The sequence below is a fragment of the Nycticebus coucang genome, chromosome X (genome assembly GCF_027406575.1).
Source record: "Nycticebus coucang isolate mNycCou1 chromosome X, mNycCou1.pri, whole genome shotgun sequence".
NCBI classification, from domain to species: domain Eukaryota; kingdom Metazoa; phylum Chordata; class Mammalia; order Primates; family Lorisidae; genus Nycticebus; species Nycticebus coucang.
The window spans coordinates 15,472,425-15,497,814 of record NC_069804.1 but is presented as its reverse complement, the minus strand read 5'-3'; the positions used below and the strand labels follow the sequence as shown (position 1 = coordinate 15,497,814).

Sequence of the window (25,390 nt, the reverse complement as noted above, 5' to 3'; positions counted from 1 at the left end):
ATTTGCAGGGTATATCTCTGACAAAGGTTTAATAACCAGAATCCACAGAGAACTCAAACGCATCCGCAAGAAAAAAACAAGGGATCCCATCGCAGGCTGGGCAAGGGATTTGAAGAGAAACTTCTCTGAAGAAGACAGGCGCAAGGCCTTCAGACATATGAAAAAATGCTCATCATCTTTAATCATCAGTGAAATGCAAATCAAAACTACTTTGAGATATCATCTAACTCCAATGAGACTAGCCTATATCACAAAATCTCAAGACCAGAGATGTTGGTGTGGATGCGGAGAAAAGGGAACACTTTTGCACTGCTGGTGGGAATGCAAATTAATACATTCCTTTTGGAAAGATATATGGAGAACACTCAGAGATCTAAAAATAGATCTGCCATTCAATCCTGTAATTCCTCTGCTGGGCATATACCCAGAAGACCAAAAATCACAACATAACAAAGATATTTGTACCAGTATGTTTATTGCAGCCCAATTCATAATAGCTAAGTCATGGAAAAAGCCCAAGTGCCCATCGATCCCCGAATGGATTAATAAATTGTGGTATATGTATACCATGGAATACTATGCAGCCTTAAAGAAAGATGGAGACTTTACCTCTTTCATGTTTACATGGATGGAGCTGGAACATATTCTTCTTAGTAAAGTATCCCAAGAATGGAAGAAAAAGTACCCAATGTACACAGCCCTACTATGAAACTAATTTGGGACTCTCGCATGAAAGCTATAACCCAGCTACAACTTAACAATAGGGGGAAGTGGGAAAGGGGGGTTGGGTAGAGGGAGGGGGATCGGTGGGATCACACCTGTGGTGCATCTTACAGGGGTATTTGCGAAACTTGGTAAATGTAGAATGTAAATGTTTTGGCACAGTAACTGAGATAACGCCAGAAAGGCTATGTTAACCACTGTGATAAAAATGTGTCAAATGGTTTATGAAGCGAGTGTATGATGCCCCATGATCATATCAATGTATACAGTTATGATTTAATAAAAAATAAATAAATAAATAAATAAAAATAAAAAAAAAGTAATTTGTATCACAGTGAATTATCAAAGGACATCAAAATGTCCCTCAAATAATCACCTTCATAAAAATTTTTAAAACCAATACTAGAGCAGTAGAAGTTAGATAGTTGGAGACCTTGCTTTTTAAGCTATAGAAAATACTCAAGCATATATTAGTTTGGGGGCAGGGATAACAAGATAAGAAAATGTTAGCTCAGAACTTTAAGAAGATAAATTCATTCTGACAAAATTTCGGTCGCCCTCAAGTACTTAACAGTCATCAAAACAGTGCTTCAGGAACTGGGAATTAAAAGATGAGCATATCTGATATGACGGGCAAGGATGGGAAGGAGACAAAAGGCACAGTTCCACTCAGACTCTCAGGTCGCTCCACCCCAATCCTTAAAAGAGCCTTAAATGACATTATAGATACCTCAAGTAGAAAATTAACTGAATGTGGCTTGGCGCCTGTAGCTCAGCAGCTAGGGTGCCAGCCACATACACCAGGATCACAGGAACACCACACAGAGGGCAGCTGTGGGATGGAATCCAGCCTGGGCCTGCCAAACAACAATGACAACTACAACAACAACAACAAAAAAAAAAAAAAAAAAAAAACAGCCAGGTGTTGTGGTGGGCACCTGTAGTCCCAGCTACCTGGGATGCTGAGGCAAGAGAATCGCTTAAACACAAGAGTTTGAGGTTGCTGTCAGCTGTGATGACACAGCGCTCTACCAAGGGACATAGTGAGACTCTGTCTCAAAAAAAAAAAAAAAAAAAAAAGAAAGAAAGAAAATTAACTGAATGTGATTATGTGCCACAGGCTCTAGAATTCCTGCCCCAATCTTTTCCTGCTAAAGAACAAAACCTATTTTAACTGCAAATCAGTTAAAAGGAATTAACCTCTGGTCACTCTTTGAATGTTTCTCCCATTGAAAAAAGAAATTAAACTAGCTAAGTTCTCATATTTTATATTACAGAAGAGTTGGAGGAAGCAAGGAGAAATTCCACAAAAGTTTAAACCCACTAAAAATGATTCCCATAAACAAAAACTTGTTGTGGATAATAAAATGTATAAATGTAAGATACTCACCACATTTAATACTCTCTATCCGAACAGGGAGGCCAGATTGTGCTGCAGCAATTAATTTCAGAGCAATGTAAAATTGTGTTGGACCAAAATAACCAACTCGCTTTGCACCACACAGTTCTGTGATCTGAAAATAGACAAGAAAAAATGATGCTGAAAACCCCATTTCATAACAGGAAAATGAGAGAAGACTTATGATGAAATCTCAAAGATTTCACTGCATAGCTAACCAAAAAGTCCTTTGAGAACCTATGTGTACACTCTGGTTGGTTTCCTTTTCCTCTGCTTTACAGGGAGGTTTTTAATTCAGAACATTAAGTTCTACCTACTTGTGATGTTTCATCAGGACTAACTGATTGTTCCTCCTTTTTCAAAGATAAAAATAAAGGTAACAAAGGATGGCTGTTATTCTTCTTATAAAGGAGAGTTACTTTTTCAGGGGGTATATTCTAAGATTTCTGAAGTCTACAAAGTCACTGGAGTAAAAAGAAAACACTACTCATGGATTATCCTAGCTTATCAAAATTCAAAATGAATTAATTATTTGTATAAAGTTCTCAGACAAAAAAATTTCCTTATCATTGTAATTACATCTTGGGTTCTCAATTCAGAGGAATACACACAAATATTTTCAAGACATTGCACTAACTGCTGCTTCCCATTCCATCACCTGGAGCAAAACAACCCCTTCCCCACCTAGACTGAACTCCAGTGCTACTTCTCTGTAGTTTCTTCCCAAAACCTCAGGTATAATTTATTTTCCCATTGTATTCTCAGAGTACTCTATTCAAATGTCTATTAAGTCCATCACATGATACATTGGCTTGGATTTGCTTCAAAATGCTCTCATAACCCAGAGTTAGTCTCTGTTAAAGTTTCTCCATATTCAAGTTTTTAATGTCTTTTTAACACTTACCACATTATATTATAATTATCTGTTTCTCTCTAACCCCCATTAAAATGTCTTCTCTTCAAGGGCAAGGGGCAACTTCCATTCATTTTCTATCAGAAGGACAAGCACTCAAGATACAATTTATGATGATTTATAAACAAAACCTGGAAAAGCTACAAAAATAAGTGTTTTGTGGTTTATCTAGAAATAATATGGAAAATATTGCTGTTAGTTTTGGTGAAGAAAATCAATTTTGTATAGTTTATTTCAATCTAAATAAAATGTAAATTTTGGTTATTAAAAAAAAGATACAATTTATGAATTGTCAATCAAGTGAATGAAACCTATTCTCAAAAATAAAATGTAATTGAGTTTTGGTTCAGCACCTGTAGCACAGTGGTTATGCATCAGCCACATACACCAAGGCTGGCAGGTTGGAACACAGCTGGGCCAGCTAAACAATGATGACAACTACAACAAGAAAATAGACTGGCATTGTGGCCGGTTACCTGTAGTCCCAGCTACTTAGAAGGCTCAGGCAAGAGAATCCCTTAAGCCCAAGAGTTTGAGTTTGCTGTGAGCTTGACGCCATGGCACTCTACCAAGGGCGACATAGTGAGACTCTATCTCAAAAGAAAAATGTAACTGAGTTTTATAATACATCCCTTGACCCTCAAACCTCCCGAAGAGCGCCGGGAACCGCAATCGGCACCCTCCCGGACCTCCAGAAGAGCTGTGCTGGGACCCTCCCGGACCTCCAGAAGAGCTGCGCCGGACCATCCCAGACCTCTGAAAGAGCTGCACCGGAACCGCAATCAGCACCCTCCTGGACCTCCGTAAGAGCTGCACCCTCCCGGATCCTGGTAAGAGCTGCACGGCTACCCCACCCGCCAGGCCTCCCCACACCCTGACCAGGAACTCCCCACGTCCTCCCTCCTGTACCCTCCCTTCCTCCACACCACCCGCTCGTCTGGCCAGGGACACTGGTAGCTGTGTGCCCTCCGGAGCCCTCCCTGCCACTGCGCGGAGCCCTTCTCCTGGCCAGAGACTGCTGGAGCTTTGGGCCCTCTGTGCCAAAGTCACTGGGCGCCAGGCATTCCCAGAACCGTGTGCACCACCACCCCGCCCTGTTGCTGGATCTGGGTGTGTCATACTCCAGAGCTGCTCCCACAACCAGAACTCCCTGGCTGGGGCAGCCCCAGAAGAGCTACACAGGGTCACTCCCTACAAAGATCCAGCAACAACAGAGTGATCCCTCCAGGTCTAATCTCAAAGAGACACCACCCAAACTCTGAGGTCAACCAGAGGCAACGGTGAAAAACAATCATGAGACGAAATCAAAGTAGATCAATATGAATAATCAGAGTAGATCAACTCCCCCAAGGATCAATGGGGCAGACACAGCACAAGAGCCCATGCACAAACAAATAGATGAGATGTCAGAAATCAAATTCAGAATCTGGATAGCAAATAAGATCAAATTAGAATTCCAAGCAGTAACCCAAAAGATATCTCAAGAATTCAACGAATTCAAAGACCAAATGACCAAAGATTTTGACACATTGGGACAAGAAGTTGTAGCCCTCAAAGATCTGAGAAACACAGTAGAATCCCTCAGTAACAGAATGGAGCAAGCAGAAGAAAGGATTTCCGACATTGAAGACAAAGCTTTTGAACACTCCCAAACTCTCAGAGAAAGAGAAATGGAGGGCAAAAATAGATCACTCTCTCAGAAAGCTCTGGGATAATTCTAAGAAAATCAATATTCATCTTATACGGATCCCCGAAAGCAATGAAGTGGCTTCACAAGGCACAGAGTCTCTTCTCCATGAGATTATGAAAGAAAACTTTCCAGACATGCCAAGAGATTCTGAAATTCAGATAGCAGACAGTTTCAGAACTCCAGCATGACTCAACCCAAATAAGACATCCCCCAGACACATCATAATCAATTTCACTAAAGTTAATATGAAGGAGAAAATTCTGAAAGCAGCCAGACGAAAGAAAACCATTATCTACAAGGGCAAGAATATTAGAATAACTGCAGATCTCTCTGCTGAAACCTTTCAAGCTACAAGAGGATGGTCATCGACTTTTAATCTCCTAAAACAAAATAACTTTCAACCCAGGATCCTGTACCCAGCTAAACTGAGTTTCATTTATGATGGAGAAATTAAATACTTTAATGACATTCACATGTTGAAGAAATTTGCCATAACTAAACCAGCTCTCCAGGATATTCTCAGACCTATCCTCCATAAAGACCAGCATAATCCTCCACCACAAAAGTAAACGCACCCAGCAAATTTTTATCAAATTCCAACTTCCACAGTCGCAAAAGGATTAAAAATGTCCACCGGACTCTCGAAAGGCTTATCAATATTCTCAATTAATGTGAATGGTTTAAATTGTCCTCTAAAGAGGCACAGATTGGCTGACTGGATACAAAAACTAAAGCCAGATATCTGCTGCATACAAGTATCGCATCTTACATTAAAAGACAAATATAGACTCAAGGTGAAGGGATGGTCATCTATACTCCAGGCAAATGGAAAGCAGAAAAAAGCAGGCATTGCAATCCTGTTCGCAGATGCAATAGGCTTTAAGCCAACCAAAATAAGGAAGGATAAGGATGGACACTACATATTTGTTAAAGGTAATTCTCAATATGATGAGATTTGAATTATTAATATTTATGCACCCAACCAGAACGCACCTCAATTTATAAGAGAAATAACAGACATGAGCAACTTGATTTCCTCCAGTTCCATAGCAGTTGGAGATTTTAACACCCCTTTAGCAGTGCTGGACAGATCCTCCAAAAAGAAGCTAAGCAAAGAAATCTTAGATTTAAACTTAACCATTCAGCATCTGGACTTAACAGACATCTACAGAACATTTCATCCCAACAAAACTGAATACACATTCTTCTCATCAGCCCACGGAACATACTCCAAAATTGACCACATCCTAGGCCACAAATCTAACCTCAGCAAATTTAAAAAAATAAAAATTATTCCTTGCATCTTCTCAGACCATCATGGAATAAAAGTTGAACTCAATAACAACAGGAACCTGCATACCCATACAAAAACATGGAAGCTAAACAATCTTATGCTGAAGGATAGATGGGTTATAGACGAGATGAAGAAGGAAATCACCAAATTTTTGGAACAAAACCACAATCAAGACACGAATTGCCAGAACCTCTGGGATACTGCAAAGCCTTTATAACACTGCAAGCCTTCCTCAAGAAAATGGACAGAGAGGAAGTTAATAACTTAATGGGACATCTCAAGCAACTGGAGAAGGAAGAACATTCCAATCCAAACCCAGGGGAAGAAAAGAAATAACCAAAATCAGAGGAGAATTAAATGAAATTGAAAACAAAAGAATTATACAAAAGATCAATAAATCCAAAAGTTGGTTTTTTGAAAAGGTCAATAAAATAGATAAACCTTTGGCCAACTTGAGCAGGAAAAAAAAGAGTAAAATCTCTAATTTCATCAATCAGAAATGGTAAAGAAGAAATAACAACAGACCCCTCAGAAATTCAAAAAATCCTTAACAAATATTACAAGAAACTTTACTCTCAGAAATATGAAAATCTGAAAGAAATCGACCAATACTTGGAAGTACGCCACCTACCAAGACTTAGGCAGAACAAAGTGGAAATGTTGAACAGACCTATACAAATAGCATCAACTATACAAAATCTCCCTAAAAAGAAAAGCCCAGGACCAGATGGCTTTACGTCAGAATTCTACCAAACCTTTAAAGAAGAACTAGTACCTATATTACTAAACCTCTTCCAAAATACAGAAAAAGAAGGAATATTACCCAACACATTCTACAAAGCAAACATCACCTTGATCCCTAAACCAGGGAAAGACACAACAAGAAAAGAAATTATAGACCAATATCACTAATGAATATTGATGATAAAATACTCAATAAGATCCTAACAAACAGAATCCAACAACACATCAAAAAAATTATACACCATGAACAAGTGGGATTTATCCCAAGCTCTCAAGGCTGGTTCAATATACATAAATCTATAAATGTAATTCAGTACATAAAAAAACTAAAAAATAAAGACCATATGATTCTCTCAAATTATGCAGAAAAAGCTTTTGATAATATCCAGCATCCCTTCATGATCAGAACACTTAAGAAAATTGGTATAGAAGGGACATTTCTTAAACTGATAGAGGCCATCTACAGCAAACCCACAGCCAATATCGTATTCAGTAGAGTTAAATTGAAATCATTTCCACTTAGATCGGGAACCAGGCAAGGTTGCCCATTGTCTCCATTGCTTTTTAACATTGTAATGGAAGTTTTAGCCATTGCAATTAGGGAAGAAAAGGCGATCAAGGGTATCCACATAGGGTCAGAATAGATCAAACTTTCACTCTTTGCAGATGACATGATTGTATATCTGGAAAACACTAGGGATTCTACTACACAACTTTTAGAAGTGAGGAAGGAATACAGCAATGTCTCAGGCTACAAAATCAACACCCATAAATCTGTAGTCTTTATATATACCAACAATAGCCAAGACGAAAAAACAGTCAAGGACTCTATTCCTTTCACAGTAGTAACAAAGAAGATGAAATATTTGGGAGTTTATCTAACAAAGGACGTGAAAGACCTCTATAAAGAGAACTATGAAACTTTAAGAAAAGAAATACCTGAAGATGTTAACAAATGGAAAAACATACCATGCTCATGGCTGGGAAGAATCAACATCGTTAAAACGCCTATACTACCCAAAGCAATATATAATTTTAATGCAATTCCTATAAAAGCTCCATTGTCATATTTTAAAGATCTTGAAAAAATAATACTTCGTTTTATATGGAATCATAAAAAACCTCAAATAGCCAAAACATTACTCAGAAATAAAAACAAACGAGTAATCATGCTACCAGACCTCAGACTGTACTATAAATCGACAGTAATCAAAACAGCATGGTACTGGCACAAAAACAGAGAAGTAGATGTCTGGAACAGAATAGAGAACCAAGAGATGGATCCAGCTACTTACCGTTATTTGATCTTTGAGAAGCCAATTAAAGGCATTCAGTGGGGAAAAGATTCCCTATTTAACAAATGATGCTGGGTGAACTGGCTGGCGATCTGTAAAAGACTGAAACTGGACCCACACCTTTCACCATTAACTAAGATAGACTCTCACTGGATAAAAGATTTAAACTTAAGACATGAAACTATAAAAATACTTGAAGAAAGTACAGGGAAAACTCTTGAAGGAATCAGTCTGGGTGAATATTTTATGAGGAGGACTCCCCAGGCAATTGAAGCAGTATCAAAAATACATTACTGGGACCTGATCAAACTAAAAAGCTTCTGCACAGCCAAGAACACAGTAAGTAAAGCAAGCAGACAGCCCTCAGAATGGGAGATAATATTTGCAGGTTATACCTCCGATAAAGGTCTAATAACCAGAATCCACAGAGAACTCAAACATATTAGCAAGAAAAGAACAAGTGATGGGTGGGCAAAGGACTTGAAGAGAAACTTCTCTAAAGAAGACAGATGCACGATCTACAGACACATGAAAAAAAGCTCATCATCCTTAATCATTAGAGAAATGCAAATCAAAACTACTTTCTGATATCACCTAACCCCAGTAAGAGTAGCCCACATAACAAAATCTAACCCCAGTAAGAGTAGCCCACATAACAAAATCCCAAAACCAGAGATGTTGGCGTGGATGCGGAGGAAAGGGCACACTTCTACACTGCTGGTGGAAATGCACACTAATACGTTCCTTTTGGAAGGATGTTTGGAGAATATTTAGAGATCTAAAAATAGACCTGCCATTCAATCCTATAATTCCTTTACTAGGTTTATATCCAGAAGACCAAAAATCACAATATAACAAAGACATCTGTACCAGAATGTTTATTGTAGCCCAATTCATAATTTCTAAGTCATGGAAGAAGCCCAAGTGCCCATCGACCCACAAATGGACTAGAAAATTGTGGTACATGTATACCATGGAATATTATGCAGCCTTAAAGAAAGATGGAGACTTTACCTCTTTCATGCTTACATGCATGGAGCTGGAACATATTCTTCTTAGAAAAGTATCTCAAGAATGGAAGAAAAAGTATCCAATGTACTCAGCCCTACTATGAAGCTAATTTATAGCTTTCATATGAAGGCTATAACCCAACTATAGCACAAGAATATGGGGAAAGGGCCAAGGGAGGGAAAAGGAGGGGGAAATTCAGGGTGGAGGGAGGGTAATGGGTGGGGCCACACCTACGGTGCATCTTAGAATGGGTACAGGCAAAACCTACTAAATGCAGAATACAAATGTCTACATACAATAACTAAGAAAATGCCATGAAGGCTACATTGAACAGTTTGATGAGAATATTTCAGATTGTATATGAAACCAGCACATTGTACCCCTTGATTACACAGATGTACACAGCTATGATTTAACAATAAAAAATAAAGAAAAAATATATATACAATATATCCCTTTTTGAATATGTAAATAACACACATGGAGTTATAGCTAACCTATACACAGTAAAAAAAAAAAAAAAAACCGCCACTAACATTACTGTATTTCCAATATCAAGATAGTCATCTTGCAGAATAATTCCTACTATTAATAAATTTGTAATCCTTGGCATATCAACAATTTAACAACTACATTTCAGTGAGCATTAATCTAGTATCATGTTAACTTTCAGTTATTCCCTTACCATAATTACCACATCAAATTGGAAAGTTCTTTACTACAGGTAACTAATAAAACATTTATTATGGATGGTCCTTGAAGGCTAAAACACTAATCTGACATTAGTAAACTACCTTATTTACCTTGGAATCTGTCCTTTGGTCCTATGTCACCACTAGAATCACTCCTTTGGAGCCAAATTATAATAGAATATACGTACATAAGTGAATTAAGCCTATAAGTAACTTTCCTTGCTCTTTGTATACCAAACCTCTAAGAAATCATGCCAAGAACTTTCTGAAATACTCAAGCCTTGAGCCAGAGAAAAGACATGTAAACCTTTGTAAATTATGGAGCCTCAGTAAGGGACTTCTCAATCAAGAAAACAAGTTAAATTTGTAAGGTTTTTTTCATTCATCAAGGTTCAAAGTATTCTAAATTTAAAATATCCCTGGAAAAGCTCTAAATTGTAGGTAGAAATTGTGGAGAATGGGTTGTGACGGCAGGGCCCACACAGCCTGGGAGACGTTCAGGGAACGACCTCCAGCTGCTTTCCTCCTGCTCAGTCAACATGTTTTTCCTCCTCTTAAAACAACCTGTTTTTCCTCCTCTTAAAACAACATGTTTTTCTCCTTCATAGATGTTTTGCCAGAAGTCATGTATCTCTTTCTTTACCTAGTTAATCTTTAGAAACTCTACAGAAAACTATGTGATCCTTCACTTTTGTTTCTTATCTTTAACATAATGTTAACAATATTATGTTCACTTCCTCATAAACAACCCTGCTGAGATACAATAAAATAAAGCTGATTTTGTATTTTGGTGCTGGCTGCAGGCTCAGCTGCTCCAGTCCTTCCGATCCCATCTTGTCTTTTGTGTCTTTTCTGTTATTTCCCACCATTCTCACTCAGGTTCATATTCCTTCCTCATGCTGGTTCATGAGAAGAAATATTTTAATGATGTCCAAAGATAACAAGGTGGTGGTTCATCCCAGTCAATTAGCAGGAGGTATTTTATATAATTGCTCCTTTAAACAGTGCAAGTCACTGAGCTTTTCTCAAAATAAAGAAAAACTGAAGAGCTCCCACTCTTCTTTGGTCTAAAGTCCAAACCAGTAACACTTCTCAGCTGGATCCATCTTCAGTTACATGCTATACAAATTTCTAATAAAGAATAAGAACCTATGGACTAGTGCTATGTTTTCTCAGGTGGAAAGTAAGAGATGAAAAAAAGGAATGAATTAAATCAACTTTTTTTTTTTTTTTGTAGAGACAGAGTCTCACTTTATGGCCCTCGGTAGAGTGCCGTGGCCTCACACAGCTCATAGCAACCTCCAACTCCTGCACTTAAGCGATTCTCTTGCCTCAGCCTCCCGAGTAGCTGGGACTACAGGCACCCGCCACAACGCCCGGCTATTAAATCAACTTCTTTATAGCTTACAGATATACAGTGAACTGCTGGGATGATGACTAGAAGTAAGAAAAATTCACTGACCATCTGGGAAGAACCCAAACAAAGTTGTGGAAGTGAAGACCACTAAAACAGCTTCCTTCCTACCTAATTCTGTCAGATCAGGTAACTGTGCTGAGTAATCAGTCCACACATGTTCCAGTTTGCCTCAAATAATTCTTTCTTTCCTAGCTGAAATACAATAAATATTCAGAACTGCTCAAAGGTTTGATTGAATAAACTTCTCTTTCAAGTATTTTTAAAGGCTTCTTTTAAAAGATTTAACATTTTTAAAACTTTCAGTGGGTGGGGCTGGAAGAATTCTCCAAGAAAACCCCTACTTTTCATTCTTTACCCTGGCCTCAATTGCTATGGGTCCTGTCCCCAGACCCAGACACATGCACCATCACAACCCCACCTCTGCATTCCCCCAGGATCTCTTATTAAAACCAAGTCACCCTCCAGCTTCAAAGAGGTTTCAGGGACTTATCTCCTTCCTGTAAAACTCCTAACCCAAACTACCCTTCCAACCCTTCTCCTCCCCATCCTACAGCGAAAGCCACACCAGATCAGTGAGTCTCTCAATGCTGTTGTGATCCATTCAGGCCCCTGGGCACCTGCTGTGTCCTTTCCCTGGAAGCCAAACATCTCCCCACTTCGCTGCCTGCCATGCTCATTCTTCAAGTCACCTCAAGACCAATCTTATCTTTGAAACTTTAGCCAATTCCACATGGCATATTTTCTGCATTCCCTTAACACTTTTTACTAGCTTTCTATCACATCACCAGCCTTATAATATGGCAAAATCACTGTGTTGGAAATTATCTCCACTGGACCCTATCTACTTCCTCCACACCCCAAATGTCCAGCACAAGTCAAGAGTACATTTTGTCCTTTGTATCCCTCAGGACTCATACTTTAGGATGATTGCTATACATTGAGCTGCTCAAAGAATGTTTATTGAATTAATTAGTTTTCACAGCCTGTAGCAGCAGAATCATTCTTCTTTCTCTTGTCTTATAATTACTTCTACAAGCAGCTGCTAAGGCTACTAAATTGCTTTAGTCATCTTACACCATATAGCCAAGTTCCTGCTGGAATATACAAGAATATTAACTTCTCTGTTCTATTCCTGCTTAGCTAGGAGGGTAGTGGTTAGTGTCAAATCCTGAGCAAAGGCAATCCACCATGCTTTATCCTGTGCAGCCCAGGAGAATGCCTCAGGGGTGCCCTAGCCGCTCAGCACTCCAGAGATGTATTTCATTCTACCTAGCATACCCCCAAGAGGTGTCACCCCCCAAGTGGGTACATTCAACAAGAGAAATACAAAAGAGACTCTGAAGTACATGCTCACAAATTGTACCTTAATCTCTCAGGAAATAGCTAAAAAGGTAGGTCAACTATATATGCTGGGTTTTCCTTTCTCATTCATTTACACTTTCTAACATTCAAGACAGACTTGCAGTCCAGAGGGACCCAGGTAAGCTACTTAAGAAAACATGAACCCCCATATCTGATTACCCAACATTAGGTACCACAGTATATGCCTTCAGCCAAACCACACTGATAAAGAGAAAGCAGACATGCAATGCTGAGGTGTGATTTCAGACCTAGAGCCATTAGCCTTAAAGTACTTATTAGTTTAAAAATGTATTAAGCACCTCTCCCATTGAAAGCAACATGCTTGGTGCTATCAGAGGAACTGAGCAGCACCACACAGAACAACCTATTCTATATATACTCTCTTTCCTTCTCACTTTGCCAAACCATCTGAAAAGTAGATTACAAACACACACCCCTAAAACTTCACTATTCACCTCCTGAGAACAGGGATATTTTCCTACACCACCACATCTAAGGAAATCAACATTAACACAGTATTACCAAACAACATATTGTCCACACTCAAATTGCCTCGATCATCCTGAAAATGGCCTACAGAGCTTGATTTTCTTTTCCTGATCTAGAACTTCCTCAATGCTCATATACTGCGTTTTTATCTTATGTTCCCTTAGTCTCCCCCTCATCTAGAACAACTCCCCTTGGTTCTTTTTTTTTTTTTCCTCAGCATCTTTTTATATTTAGAAAGAGAGGATTTAAAGTGCTGTAAGAAGAGAAAAGATCCAGGACTAACAATATAAGAACAAGTAACTGGGAAGAATTTGCTACACAGTAAGAAGGAAGCTTGAGAATGCTGGGCAGGGATTGTTTTGAGCATGCATTTAAAAATACTATATATATAAATTACAAATTTAAAAATCACATATTTCACAATCCTGATTTAGTTTTATAAATGAACTTCCAGAAAACATTCATAGTCAACAATGTATTTCATTATACATCTTAGATTTATACATTTCATATATGCTTTTAAAGCTTCAATAGTTCAATACAAAATTAAATATATATATATACATGCAGCAGTGGTTCTCAGGCATAGAATTTAGCAGGAGACTGGAGCAAGTCTTTTCCCTACGACACAGTGAATGTTATGAACCATGATATGTTTCCTTCTGACCCAGTTGCCTTTTTGATTGAATTTTATTACAGAGAACAGCTTTAATAGGTATGCTATTGCTAATTGAAAACAATGAGATTTAAAGTAAGTTGATAACCTGTATTTTCTTCAAGTCTTTCAGACCTAAATTATTTTTCTCCAGTAGAACTCCAAGATCACCCAATGAAAATAATATTGTCCACATAACATTTGGAACATCTGTCTGAGAATCACTGCCCAGGGTTATTTGATGTCTTCAGGCCTCACGGGATGAGGTAACGGGATGATGGATTTCTTCTCTGTGTCCCTGGAAAGTGCCTTCCTCATGTGGTAAGCATCCTCGTCGGGCTCCCCGTTGCTGGCTGAATAGTATTCTATGACCGTCCTGTACACGCTATAGCCCAACTGCTTGTATATGTTGACTGCAACTTGGTTCGATACTCTTACAAACAGATCAACAAAAAACCCACCCTCTCTTTCTGAAATCTCCTCTAATAACTCCATAAGTTTAGCAGTCAAACCAAGATGTCGAAATTCCGGGGCAACTGATAGAGCTGTGACCTGCCCATGCCATTCTTCTCTAGCTACTGAGCCTTCTGCTTTACCCATAATATAACCCATCAATGCTCCACCAGGAGCCTCTGCAACGATGAAATACTCTGGCCAGTGGGCGAGGTACTGTAAGTAAAAGGGAATCCCATAAGTTTCTGTAAGTGGATCCAAGTTAATGTTGTTGAAGCGGAACAGGTCGTCTCAGGTGAAGGCCCGGAGCGTGGTCATCTCGCCACCGCAGTTCCCGAGGCCGGCTCGCCGCCACTCCGCACGCAGCGGCCCTCCCCTTGGTTCTTAATGACACTGAATCCTTTCAAGAGTCTAGGCAAGGGCGGTGCCTGTGGCTTAGTGGGTAGGGAGAGAGCCCACAGAGTAGGATAAAGTATTTGTAAACTACTCATCTAACAAGGGATTAATAACTAGTATACATAATATAAGGAACTCCAACAATTCAATAAAAAAAATCAAATAGGGCAGTGCCTGTGGCTCAAAGAGTAGGGCACCGGTCCCATATGCCAGAGGTGGTGGGTTCAAACCTAGCCCCAGCCAAAAACCACAAAAAAAAAAAATCAAATAATCCAATTTAAAAATGGGGTAAGGATCTAAACAGACATTTCTCAAAAGAATACATACAAATGGCCAACAGGTGTATGAAAAAATGCTCACCGTCATTAGTTATCAGAGAAACCTAAATCAAAACTACAATGAGATTACCATCCCCTCCCCCCCATTAAAATGGCGTTTAACAAAAAGATAGGCAATAACGAATGCTGGCAAGGATGTGGAGAAAGGGGAACCCTCATACACTGTTGGTGGGGATGTAAATTAGTGCAACCACTATGGAGAAGAGTATGGAGGTTCCTCAAAAAAATAACAATGGAACTACCATACGACCTGGCAATCCCACTGCTGGGTATATATCCAAAGAAAGGGAATTAAGTATATCAAAGATACCTGCACTCTCGCATTTACTGCAGCCCTATTGACAATAGCTAAGTGTTAGAATCAAACTAAATGTCCATCACCAGATGAATGGATAAAAGAAACTGTGGTACATATACAATGGAATATTACATAGCCACAAGAAAGAAGAAAATCCTGCCATTTGCAACAACATGAATGGAACTGAAGAAGATTATGTTAAGTGAAATAAGCCAAGCACAGAAAGACAAATCTTGCAAATTCTCACTTACATGTGAGAGCTAAGCATTAAAAACAATTGATCTCATGGAGACAGAGAATAGAATAATGGCTACCAGAGACAGACTGGAGAGGATAGTAAGGAGGGGGTAAAGTAGGGATGATTAACATACCTAAAAATATAATTGGATAGTTAGATACAATGAACAACATCTGATCACACAACAAAGTGACTATGATCAACAATAAGTTAGGATATACTTTAAAATAACTAAATGAGTGGAACTGGGATGCTCCTAGAACAAAGAAATGACAAATGCCTGAGATGACAGACATGCCTATTACCCTAAATGGATTAATACACATTGTATGCTTGTATCAAAACATCACATGGTCCTCAAACTAGCGAGCCAAATTGAACAGCACATCCATCATGAAGATAATTCACCATGATTAACTGGGTTTCATCCTAAGGATGCAAGATGGTTCAACATATATACATCAATAGATGGGATTTACCACATAAACAGAAGCAAAAACAAAGACCATATGATCATCTCAATAGATGCAGAAAAAGCATCTGATCAAAATGAGCATCCTTTCATGATAAAAACCCCCAATAAACTAGGCATAGAAAGAACATATCTCAAAATTATAAAAGCCATATCAGACAAACACACAGCCAACAACACACTGAATGGGGAAAAGTTGAAAGCATTTCCCCTAAGAACTGGAACAAGACAAGGGTGTCCATTGTCACCACTTCTATTCAACATGGCACTTAAAGTCCTATGTAAGAGAAAGAAATAAAGGGTATCCAATGACAGATAAAAGATTTTAAATGTAAGGCATGAAACCATAAGAATTCTAGAAGAAAATGTTGGAAAAACTCTTCTAAATAGCAGCCTAGGCAAAGAATTTATGAAGACAACCCCAGTGGTAATCACAGAAACAACAAAAATAAATAAACAGGACTTGATTAAATTTTAAAAAGCTTTTGTACAACTAAGGAAATAATCACCAGAGCAAACAGATAACCTACAGAATGGGAGAAAATATTCTCAAGCTATGCAGCTGACAGAGGGCTAATAACAATAATCCAGAAAGAACTCAAGCAAATCAGTAAGGAAAAAAAAAAAACCATTAAAAAGTGGGCAGAAGTTAAGTACCACAAGAATGGAAAAACAAACACCACATGTACTTAATCTTAAATTGGAACTAACCAATTAACACTTATGTCCACATGTGGAAATAACACTCATCAAATTCAAACGGGAGGAAGAGTGGATGAGTAAATTCACACTTAACAGGTACAATGCACACTGTCTGGGTGATGGGCACACTTATAACTTTGACTCAAATGGTAAAAAATCAATTTATGTAACCAAAACATTAGTACCCTTATAATATTCCAAAATTTTTTTAAGTGGGTAAAAGATATTAACAGAATCTTTTCAAAAGAAGATAGACAAATGGCCAATAAACATCTGAAAAAAAATGTTCAACATCACTAATCATCAGGGACATGCAAATTAAAACCACAATGAGATATCACCTTACCCCAGTTATGATAAAATGGCTTTTATTAAAAAGTCCAGAAAAAGGGCAGCGCCTGTGGCTCAAAGGTATAGGGCACCAGCCCCATATGCCGGAGGTGGCGGGTTCAAACCCAGCCCCAGCCAAAAACCGCAAAAAAAAAAAAAAAGTCCAGAAAACACAGATGCTGGCATGGATGTAGAGAGAAAGGAATGCTTAAACACTGTTGGTGGGACTGCAAATTAGTAAAACCTCTACAGAAAATATCATGGAGAGTCCTCAAAGAAATAAATGTAGATTTACCATTTGACCCAGCAATCCCACAACCAGATATCTGCCCAAAGGAAAAGAAGTCACTGTACCACCAGAAAGACACCTGCACTTGAAAGTTTATTGCAGCACAATTCACAATTGCAAAGATGTGGAATCAACCTAACTGCCCATCAATTCATGTGTGGATACACACACACACACACACACACTATGGAGTACTATTCAGCCATAAAAAGGAATAAAATAAGGTCTTTTGCAGCAACTTGGATGAACTGGAAACTATTACCCTAAGTAAAGTATCTGAAGAATAGACAAACACCACATTTACTCCCTAATAATTGGGAACTAATCAATGGGCATACATGGGCTCAAAGAGATGCAAAGTCATTGAAAATCAAGAAAGGGGGCAAAGGGTAAAACCTTACCTATGGGGTACAATGAACACTATTTGGGAGATGGGCACACTAAAAGTTCTGCCTTAAGCATTATAAAACGTAATGTAACAAAAACATTTGTTCACTCTTAATATTTTGAAATAACACAAAATCGCACATACCTATAAAGACAACTATTATGTACCCATATAATTAAAATATTTTTTAATTTAAAACAATTTTTAAAAATTCTGAGCCAGTACTCAAACCTACATGTGATGAGTCCAAAGCTCATAGTCTTTCCATTACATCAGGGATTGGACAACTACTATCCATAGATCAAATCTGGCTCACTGCCTGGTTCTGTACAGCCCATGAGCTGAAAACAGTCTTTACAGATGAATATTTGCCATCAATTTGATGATAGGGAATATTAACTTTGAATCCCATATTAAGCAAAATGTTATCCCCCAAATAAGAATTCTATTCTTATAACTAGACCTCTATTTCCAAAAAAGTACTCAATTATTACTATATTTTGAATTTTGTCAATAAAAAGTTTGTGTAAGTTTGTATTATAGAAGTACCTATATAGTATCCTTGATTTTGCCTCCTGGCCTGCAAAGCCTAAAATACCATCTGGTCCTTTATAGAAAAGGTGGCTAACCCCGGCATAACAACAGGCGGCCTCCCTGAGCTATACCTTATATATCTTTTCAAATTCCCTCAATAGCCATGCAGAAGGGGTATTTTCTTGAAAGAATCGGTTGCACTAGATAAATGCCAACTTAAAGAGTGAATACTGCCATTAGAAGAAAACATATGTATTCACCCTCTTCCTCAGCCTCCATTTTTCACTCATTTACATATATTTAAATTTTTCAGAAGCTTTCTAACAGGAGCTTCCTACATTACTATAAACTTCCACAGCAACCAACTGGAGCAACTGGATGCCATATTTCAGATATGAGCAAAATCTATGCAATAGTTCACATAAGAAAAATCAGACTTTCCTTTTTATTTTTAAAGAGAAAAGGTGTCATAAATCTTCATAACTATCCTTTGAAAATGTGTTTATGCATTTGGGAACACATAATGATCCAAGATCTCCCAACATGTAAGCTACTCGTATGTTGCAAATCAATTTTGGAAGCTGCATTATCTTTTAGGTCCCCCAAGATGCCATTTAATTTAAGGATAGAAGGCTATAATAAACCCTAGGTCAAATCTAGCCCAGATGCTAAATACAAACTGTATTAGCAAAGGTTATGGCCCACATCCGGTTTCTCAGCATTGTTGGCCCACAGCCCAATAGTCATCCCAGTAGTGAAGAAGACCCAACCTGCCACGCTGGCTCAGATGGAATCTAAACAAAGAAAAGACTCTGGGAGAAAAAAATCAAGAACTTATACATTGCTAGTAGAAGGACAGATCTGTACAACATCCAGAGACCATTTGGCAATATCCATAAGAATTACAATCTGCCTTTTGATCTGGCAACTCCACCTCTAGAAATTTATATTCCATTTTATATAAGCAAAATGACATATGTATATGATCATTCAACACGGTATTGTGTAAGACACACATTGGAAAACACTAGAGGTCCACAATCTAAGATACAAGTTTAATCAACTATGTCTGGTGCACATAATATAATTCTGGGCAGCTCTAGAGGACATTTGCATACATCTTTGCCTGTCCATCATCTTTTGAAAAGCCTACATAGAGAAATTTCACATATTACAAATTCCACCTCCCATCCAGAGTGAATTCAGTCCTTCACCATAAAAATCACCAACTAACAAAGAATGAAGAAGCTCTTTATGTACCAATATGGAAAGTGTGAAAAAGAAAAAAGCTAGGTGCACAGAGGCTGGTATAGTAGGTGTCATTTCTTTAAAAGTGGGTTGAACACAGATGCATTTATTTATATGTTCATAAGCTAACTCTGGAAATTGAAGCTAACAAAATTGGCTGCCAGCTGCCTCCATGGATGAAAACCAAGTGGCTAGAGTATAGGGGGAGGAAAAAAATTACTGTACGTCATTTTGTACCTTTTGATTTTTTAATTAGATGGCTATTATCATTTTTAAAATAAATTTAGAAAAGCTGTAAAGAGTAAGAAACATAGCCTAATCCCATTTCACCTGCTCCCATCTGCTCTAAGTACAATTTCAAAACAAAGTGCCCAACAGAACCAAGCTTCAGGGGCCTCTACTCACCAAGCCCAGATTTAACTCACAAACAGTGCTTTTTCCTCTAAGTTGTCAACACAGAACAAGGCAGTATCTTGCTTTATAAAAACCAGGTACCTTTGTCAAAGGTAGCACTGTCTAGCTGGGTGACAGTGGGGACGGCACCTGACTTCCCTTGGTCTTGGGTCTCATCTCCCAGAATGAAGCATTCAGACTAGATAAAGAGCAAGGCTTTTTGAGATCCAAACATTTTATTTAAAAAATTCTATGGGTGAAATCTAAAAACCATAGTTTCAACCTTTCCCTCTATCTCTTACCTCTTCTATTCTATTTTTTTATTTTTAATTATTATAGGTACATAACACATACTGTTTATAATGATTCTCAATCCAAATGCTATTTCCCCTTATAAGACTGTAAGTCTCTTGAAAGCAAGTCCCGTCTTTTAAAAATCATCTTTGCATTCCCTATGGCACCCATCCCATTGATTTCCAACTAAGAAGGCTCACAGAATAAATTAAATTTGCCTACTGTGTTATAACTCTTTTTGGCATGAAGAGAACCCTTACATACAATGTTTTCTATCTTTGAATAGTGAACCATGTGACTCTATCAACCTATTCAAACAAATAAATTTTTTTTAAGTCTTAAAGGATCAGAGACACTGCCGGATCACAGGAATAGCAAGAAACAGAACCCGATTCCATGAAGTCAAAGAAAAATATAACAAATCTTCCCAGAACTTTGAACTTGCTAGGCCTTGGGGGAGCATGTTTATATTAACATACAGAGATGTGTTTAGAAATCAAACATGAATTAGCATGGTCTTCAAAGATGAGAATACAAAGAAATCCAGCCATGGTGTATTCTCTCCTCTGCTATTAGGGAACTGGCAGAGGACAACGGGCACTAAATTCCTCAGAAGTGGGAGCTCACTTCCAGTGATTCTACAGATTTTTATTTTGCACCTAGATTGTTTTTTGGAATGAGGAATAATTCTAGGTAGTGATGGAGTTTGATGACTATGATCTCATGACTTCTGTAAACTAGGCTTTCTCTGGCAAGCCAACATCATGGCTTCCCAGGCTTCCCAGGGTTAGGAGTGCCTCAGGGCTGGCACCTGCCTGGGAAGAAACTGGGATCTCACATCTCAAGGGTGAGGAGAGGGTAAGAGGGTGATGGGGCAAATTACTGAGGCACAAAGGAAGCATCCACTCCGCTGGTTTAGGAGCAAAGAACAGCAGACTCCACAGTAAGAACTAACTGAGGGCAGACTACTTGCCATGCTGACAACTTGCTGATACCCAAGTCCCAAAACCTTCCCTCTCTTAGATCTCCTGCTGCCTCCTGCTATGCTTGCCAGGAGGGACATTCCTAGGATCCAGGTAGGTCTCTTCTCTCTTGCTTTGAGTCACTTATAGACACTGTTCCATCTTCTTAGACTTTCCATTAACTGATCTAAGACAATCTCCCTTCCCCCTAACTTGACAGCCCCACCACAGTGGATGAGCTTAGATCTAGGTCCTAATTACTCCCAAGATGTTCCACCCCAAGTATGGTTCACTGTCACACCTAGAGATTTAACAACTGAGAGATCTGACAAAAAAATAGCAAGCCCTTTCCTCAAAGACTTTCAAATCTGATAGGGGTGTGGGCATCTAAGAAGTGTGAGGAAAATGATAAACATTTATTGAACACCTACTATACACCCACCGGGCATCATGCTTTTTCCTTTATATGTATTATTTCTAATATTAAAACTAATCCTACCCAGATGATTTTGTAACTAGAAACTTGAGGGTTCAGAGAAATTCTGAAAAAAATGAGAAACCATCTGAATTGAAAGCTCTTGCTGCCCAAGAGTTTGTATTATAAATGTCACAAGAACCAAATTCACTGCACAATTAGCCAACTCCTTAGGTTCACTAAAATGCCATTCATTCAGTTCTCTTAGGTGGCACATTATGGCCATTAATGGAGACTCTTGGGGCCCACCGACTGAAAAGCAAGCACTCTCTGTACCTTGGCAGCCAGAGACACATGCAAGTTAAGCCACCTTGTTTCCTGGCCTTCCAAATAGCCAGCAGCACACATCTGTGAGAGAGGGAACAGGTGTGAGGGGGACAGCTCCAGAACTATTTTCTCTCAGTAGAACCGAGGAATAAACCACAAAGCTGGCTTCATCATAACTGTGCTGTAAACAACTGAGCCAACCAGAGTACAGAATAGAAACTAATGAACATCTGTCATTCTCTTTTGGCTGCCCAGCATCAGAACCTCTTGCCAGTGTTTATGAAATTTTCCACCTGCTTTTCAGCTAAATAAACTAAAAATGTCAGATTCTCACGTTTCTGATTTCTTCTCAAATGAGGGTGTGGGTATACAGCGTAAGCTTAAATAGTAAGGAGTGCTACAAGCAGCAGAAATAGCAGATGATTGTTTTCTGGTGACAGTAGCAACATCCAGTTCCAGGGGCAGCCCCACACTAACATCCAGTGCAGGCAATGTTTATAGTGGCATCCAATATTCAGTGGCTCCAGTACATGCATCCTCATGGAATCAATTATGAGGGGTGATCTGGCTATAGTTCTGGCAATGCTGCCTCCTAGTTGGGCACCTTTCAAGATCTGTCCCCAGATTTCCTGCAGCAAGACTGAGCTAACCAGTATCCTGCCAGTAAATTCCTTTTCTGCTTAAATTATCCATAGGCAATTTCTGTTACTAACAGGACTGTTATCAAAAATCCTGAGTTTTATAGAGGACAGGTCAAAGAAAAGCTTTGAACATTCCAGAGTTTCCAAACTTGGCTGTATTAATTAGCTATTGCTGCTAATGAACCACCCCAATACTTAAATGCCTTAAAGCAACAACATCTATTTAGTTCATAATTCTGGGGTATCAAGAATTTGGGCTGAGTTCAGCTGGTCAATTGTACTGATCTAGGCCAGGCACCACTGATCCGAGGTGAGACTCGCTTACACTTCTGAAGTTGGCTATAGGGTGAGCTGGGCGCTTCCACTTTCCTTCACATGGTCTGTCTTCCCCCAACAGGCTAGTCTGGGCTCTTCCACATGGTGGCAGAGCTGCTGAAGTAGTAAGAAACTGAAATGCTTCTTCACATCTAGCCCCAAAACCTACACATGGCCACTTACTACTGTACTCAGCCAAGTTACAAGGCCAGCCAAGATCCTAAGGATGAAGAAACAGACTTCACCTCTTAATGGGAAGTTTCAAAATATTGTGGGCATTCTGAAATACAACACAGCTGTTTGATATAGAGCATAATGGCGAAGCTTCACCAAAGAGACAAGCCTACAGAATTCCTATTTATTAGAATTGGTTATGCCTAGAATACGTGCTCTTACCACCATTTCCATTCACTACCACTAACTCCAGCCACTGATTCAACAATAGCTAACCAGAAGCCATAAACTACACAGTGCTCAGCCAGCGAGCTCCACAGCCTATAAAGGCCTAGGAGTGTTCAACCTGTGGCCCAGAGGCTGCAGGCTGATTTTGTGAGGACACTGTTTGCTTATCTGCAGTGTCAGATATCACAAAAAGTATGCACAGACTTTTTTTTTTTTTTTTTTGGTAATTGGCTTTCATTAGTGTTTCTGGATTTAAAGTGTGGACAAAGATAACTCCTTCTTCCAATGTGCGGTACAGGAAAAAAAGGTTGGACACCCTGCAACAGTTTGTACAAGTCAGGCTGGTTGGTTCTCTCATACTAGGATATGCTAAAGAGCATGGACTATAGTCACGTGGCATATGACACCTAGTCTCTGGCTTTAGCCTTCTCTTTCTTTGAACCTCAGTTTTCTTCCTCCAAAGCTCAAAACCAACATTTTCTGCATGCAAATAGTCTGGTCACTTCATACAAAGGCCTCTTTAACATCTCTAAGTTAAAGAAAGATCTTATATAACTTTAAGGAAATCTAAAAAAGCTCTGCTCTGAATTTGTTTATTAGGATCTTTAAGAGATTTAATCAAGTCCCTGCCTAAGAGCCACTCAAATTGGCAGACCCCACAAACATTTATTTAATTGAAACTAGATGTTTCCTTGACAACTTGAAAAAGGAAGGGCTCTTACAAGAAGTCTCCATGGAAACCACCAGTCCTTGTATGTGCCATTCACCTTATATTCTGGCTGGCATTCAAGCACATCAAATCAGCAATAAAAACACAAGGAAATTGGATGGGGCTTTGGGGCAATGAAGAATATCTATGTTTGGTACAGTGAGATTTTCCAGGGGAAAAAAAAGCACAGTCAGTCCAAATGTCTCAGGACTCAGATTAAGAAGCCTCTGCTCATTTTTCAAAATACCCCATTTTATCCTATTCGGGCTGCTAGAATAAACTACCTTAGACTCGCTAATTTATAAACAACAGAAATCTATCTCTTACAGTTCTGGAGGCTGGAAAGTCTAAGATCAAGGTGACAGCAGATTCAGTGTCTGCTGAGGGCACACTTTCTGCCTCATAGATGGAATTTCTTACTGTGACCTCACATAACGGAAGAGGGAAATAAGTTGGCTCAGGCCCCTTTTAAGGGTCCATTAATCCCACCATGAAGGCTCCAACCCCATGACCTAATCACCTCCTAAAGACCTCACTGCTTACTGCTATTGCAGCGGAGGTTAGGTTTCGACATAGGAATTTTGAAAGGACATAAATATTCAAACCATAGCATCTCAAAAAGAATTTCAAAAACATTATGTATTGGTTTCCTACACACTATGGCTGCTATGTTAAAGGACCAAAAATTGGGTGGCTTAAAACAACAGAAATGTATTTACTGTCTCAGTTTTGGAGGCCAAAAACCCAAAATCAAGGTGTATGCAGGGTTGGTTCCTTCCAAGGGCGCGGAGAGAGAAGTCAGCTCCATGCCTGTCTCCTAGCTTCTCACAGCCCTAGGCATTCCTTGATCTGTAGGTGCATCACCCTAATCTTCATCTTCACATGGCATTCTCTTGTGCGTCTATGTTTTCCTATGACCATCTTCTAATAGGGATACCAGTCATGTTGGATTAGACACCCACCCTACTCCAGTATAGCCTTAACTTGATTACATCTGCAAAGACCCTATTTCTAAATAAACTTACATTCTGAGGTATTAGAGGTTAAGAGTTCAACATTTCTTTTTGTAGGGACATAATTCAACCTCAAACACACAGCTTTATATAAAATATTTTACCTACTCACTCCATGTTTGTTAAAGCAAAATGACAGCTCCTATATTGGGGAGCTTAATTATAATAGAAGGCTTATACTTGATCACACAGCCACACCTAGTTACAACAAAATCTGGTAAGTCCAACCTTTACACTGGGCAGCCAGGTGCCCAGCTCAAAACTGGAGTTTCTACTTCAAAGACAAAGAGAATGAATACCAGGGGATAACTAGACAGCTCCATCACACAGGCAAAGGGAAACATTACTCGGAGAAAAACAAGTCTAGTGTACAGATACTCCAGCCCCTAGGTGAAAACTCACTGCCAAAACGAGATCATAAAAGTTAACTGTGCTCGGTAAAGATCTTGAAACTGAAATGAAAATAACTAGTTTTATGTCTAAAAAGTCAAAGGACACACAATGAAAAGCATCCCAAATTAGAAGCACTTGAGGAAAAGAGTCAATCAT

General features: G+C 38.9%; 1 protein-coding gene and 1 pseudogene across 6 annotated transcripts in view; both read right to left on the bottom strand.

Moving 5' to 3' along the window:
• The window catches only part of REPS2 (RALBP1 associated Eps domain containing 2), a 313,577-nt gene that overhangs the window by 244,370 nt on the left and 43,817 nt on the right, over positions 1–25,390 (bottom strand). For all 5 annotated transcript variants that reach the window (XM_053580740.1, XM_053580743.1, XM_053580742.1 and 2 more), the window contains exon 2: positions 2,114–2,237. In XM_053580740.1, coding sequence (XP_053436715.1) covers positions 2,114–2,237 — 124 coding nt within the window. The remainder of the gene's footprint in view (positions 1–2,113; positions 2,238–25,390) is intronic.
• LOC128578216 (N-alpha-acetyltransferase 20-like) lies at positions 13,495–14,455 on the bottom strand (annotated as a pseudogene). The gene has a single exon (XR_008377686.1). The product of XR_008377686.1 is annotated as an N-alpha-acetyltransferase 20-like (transcript).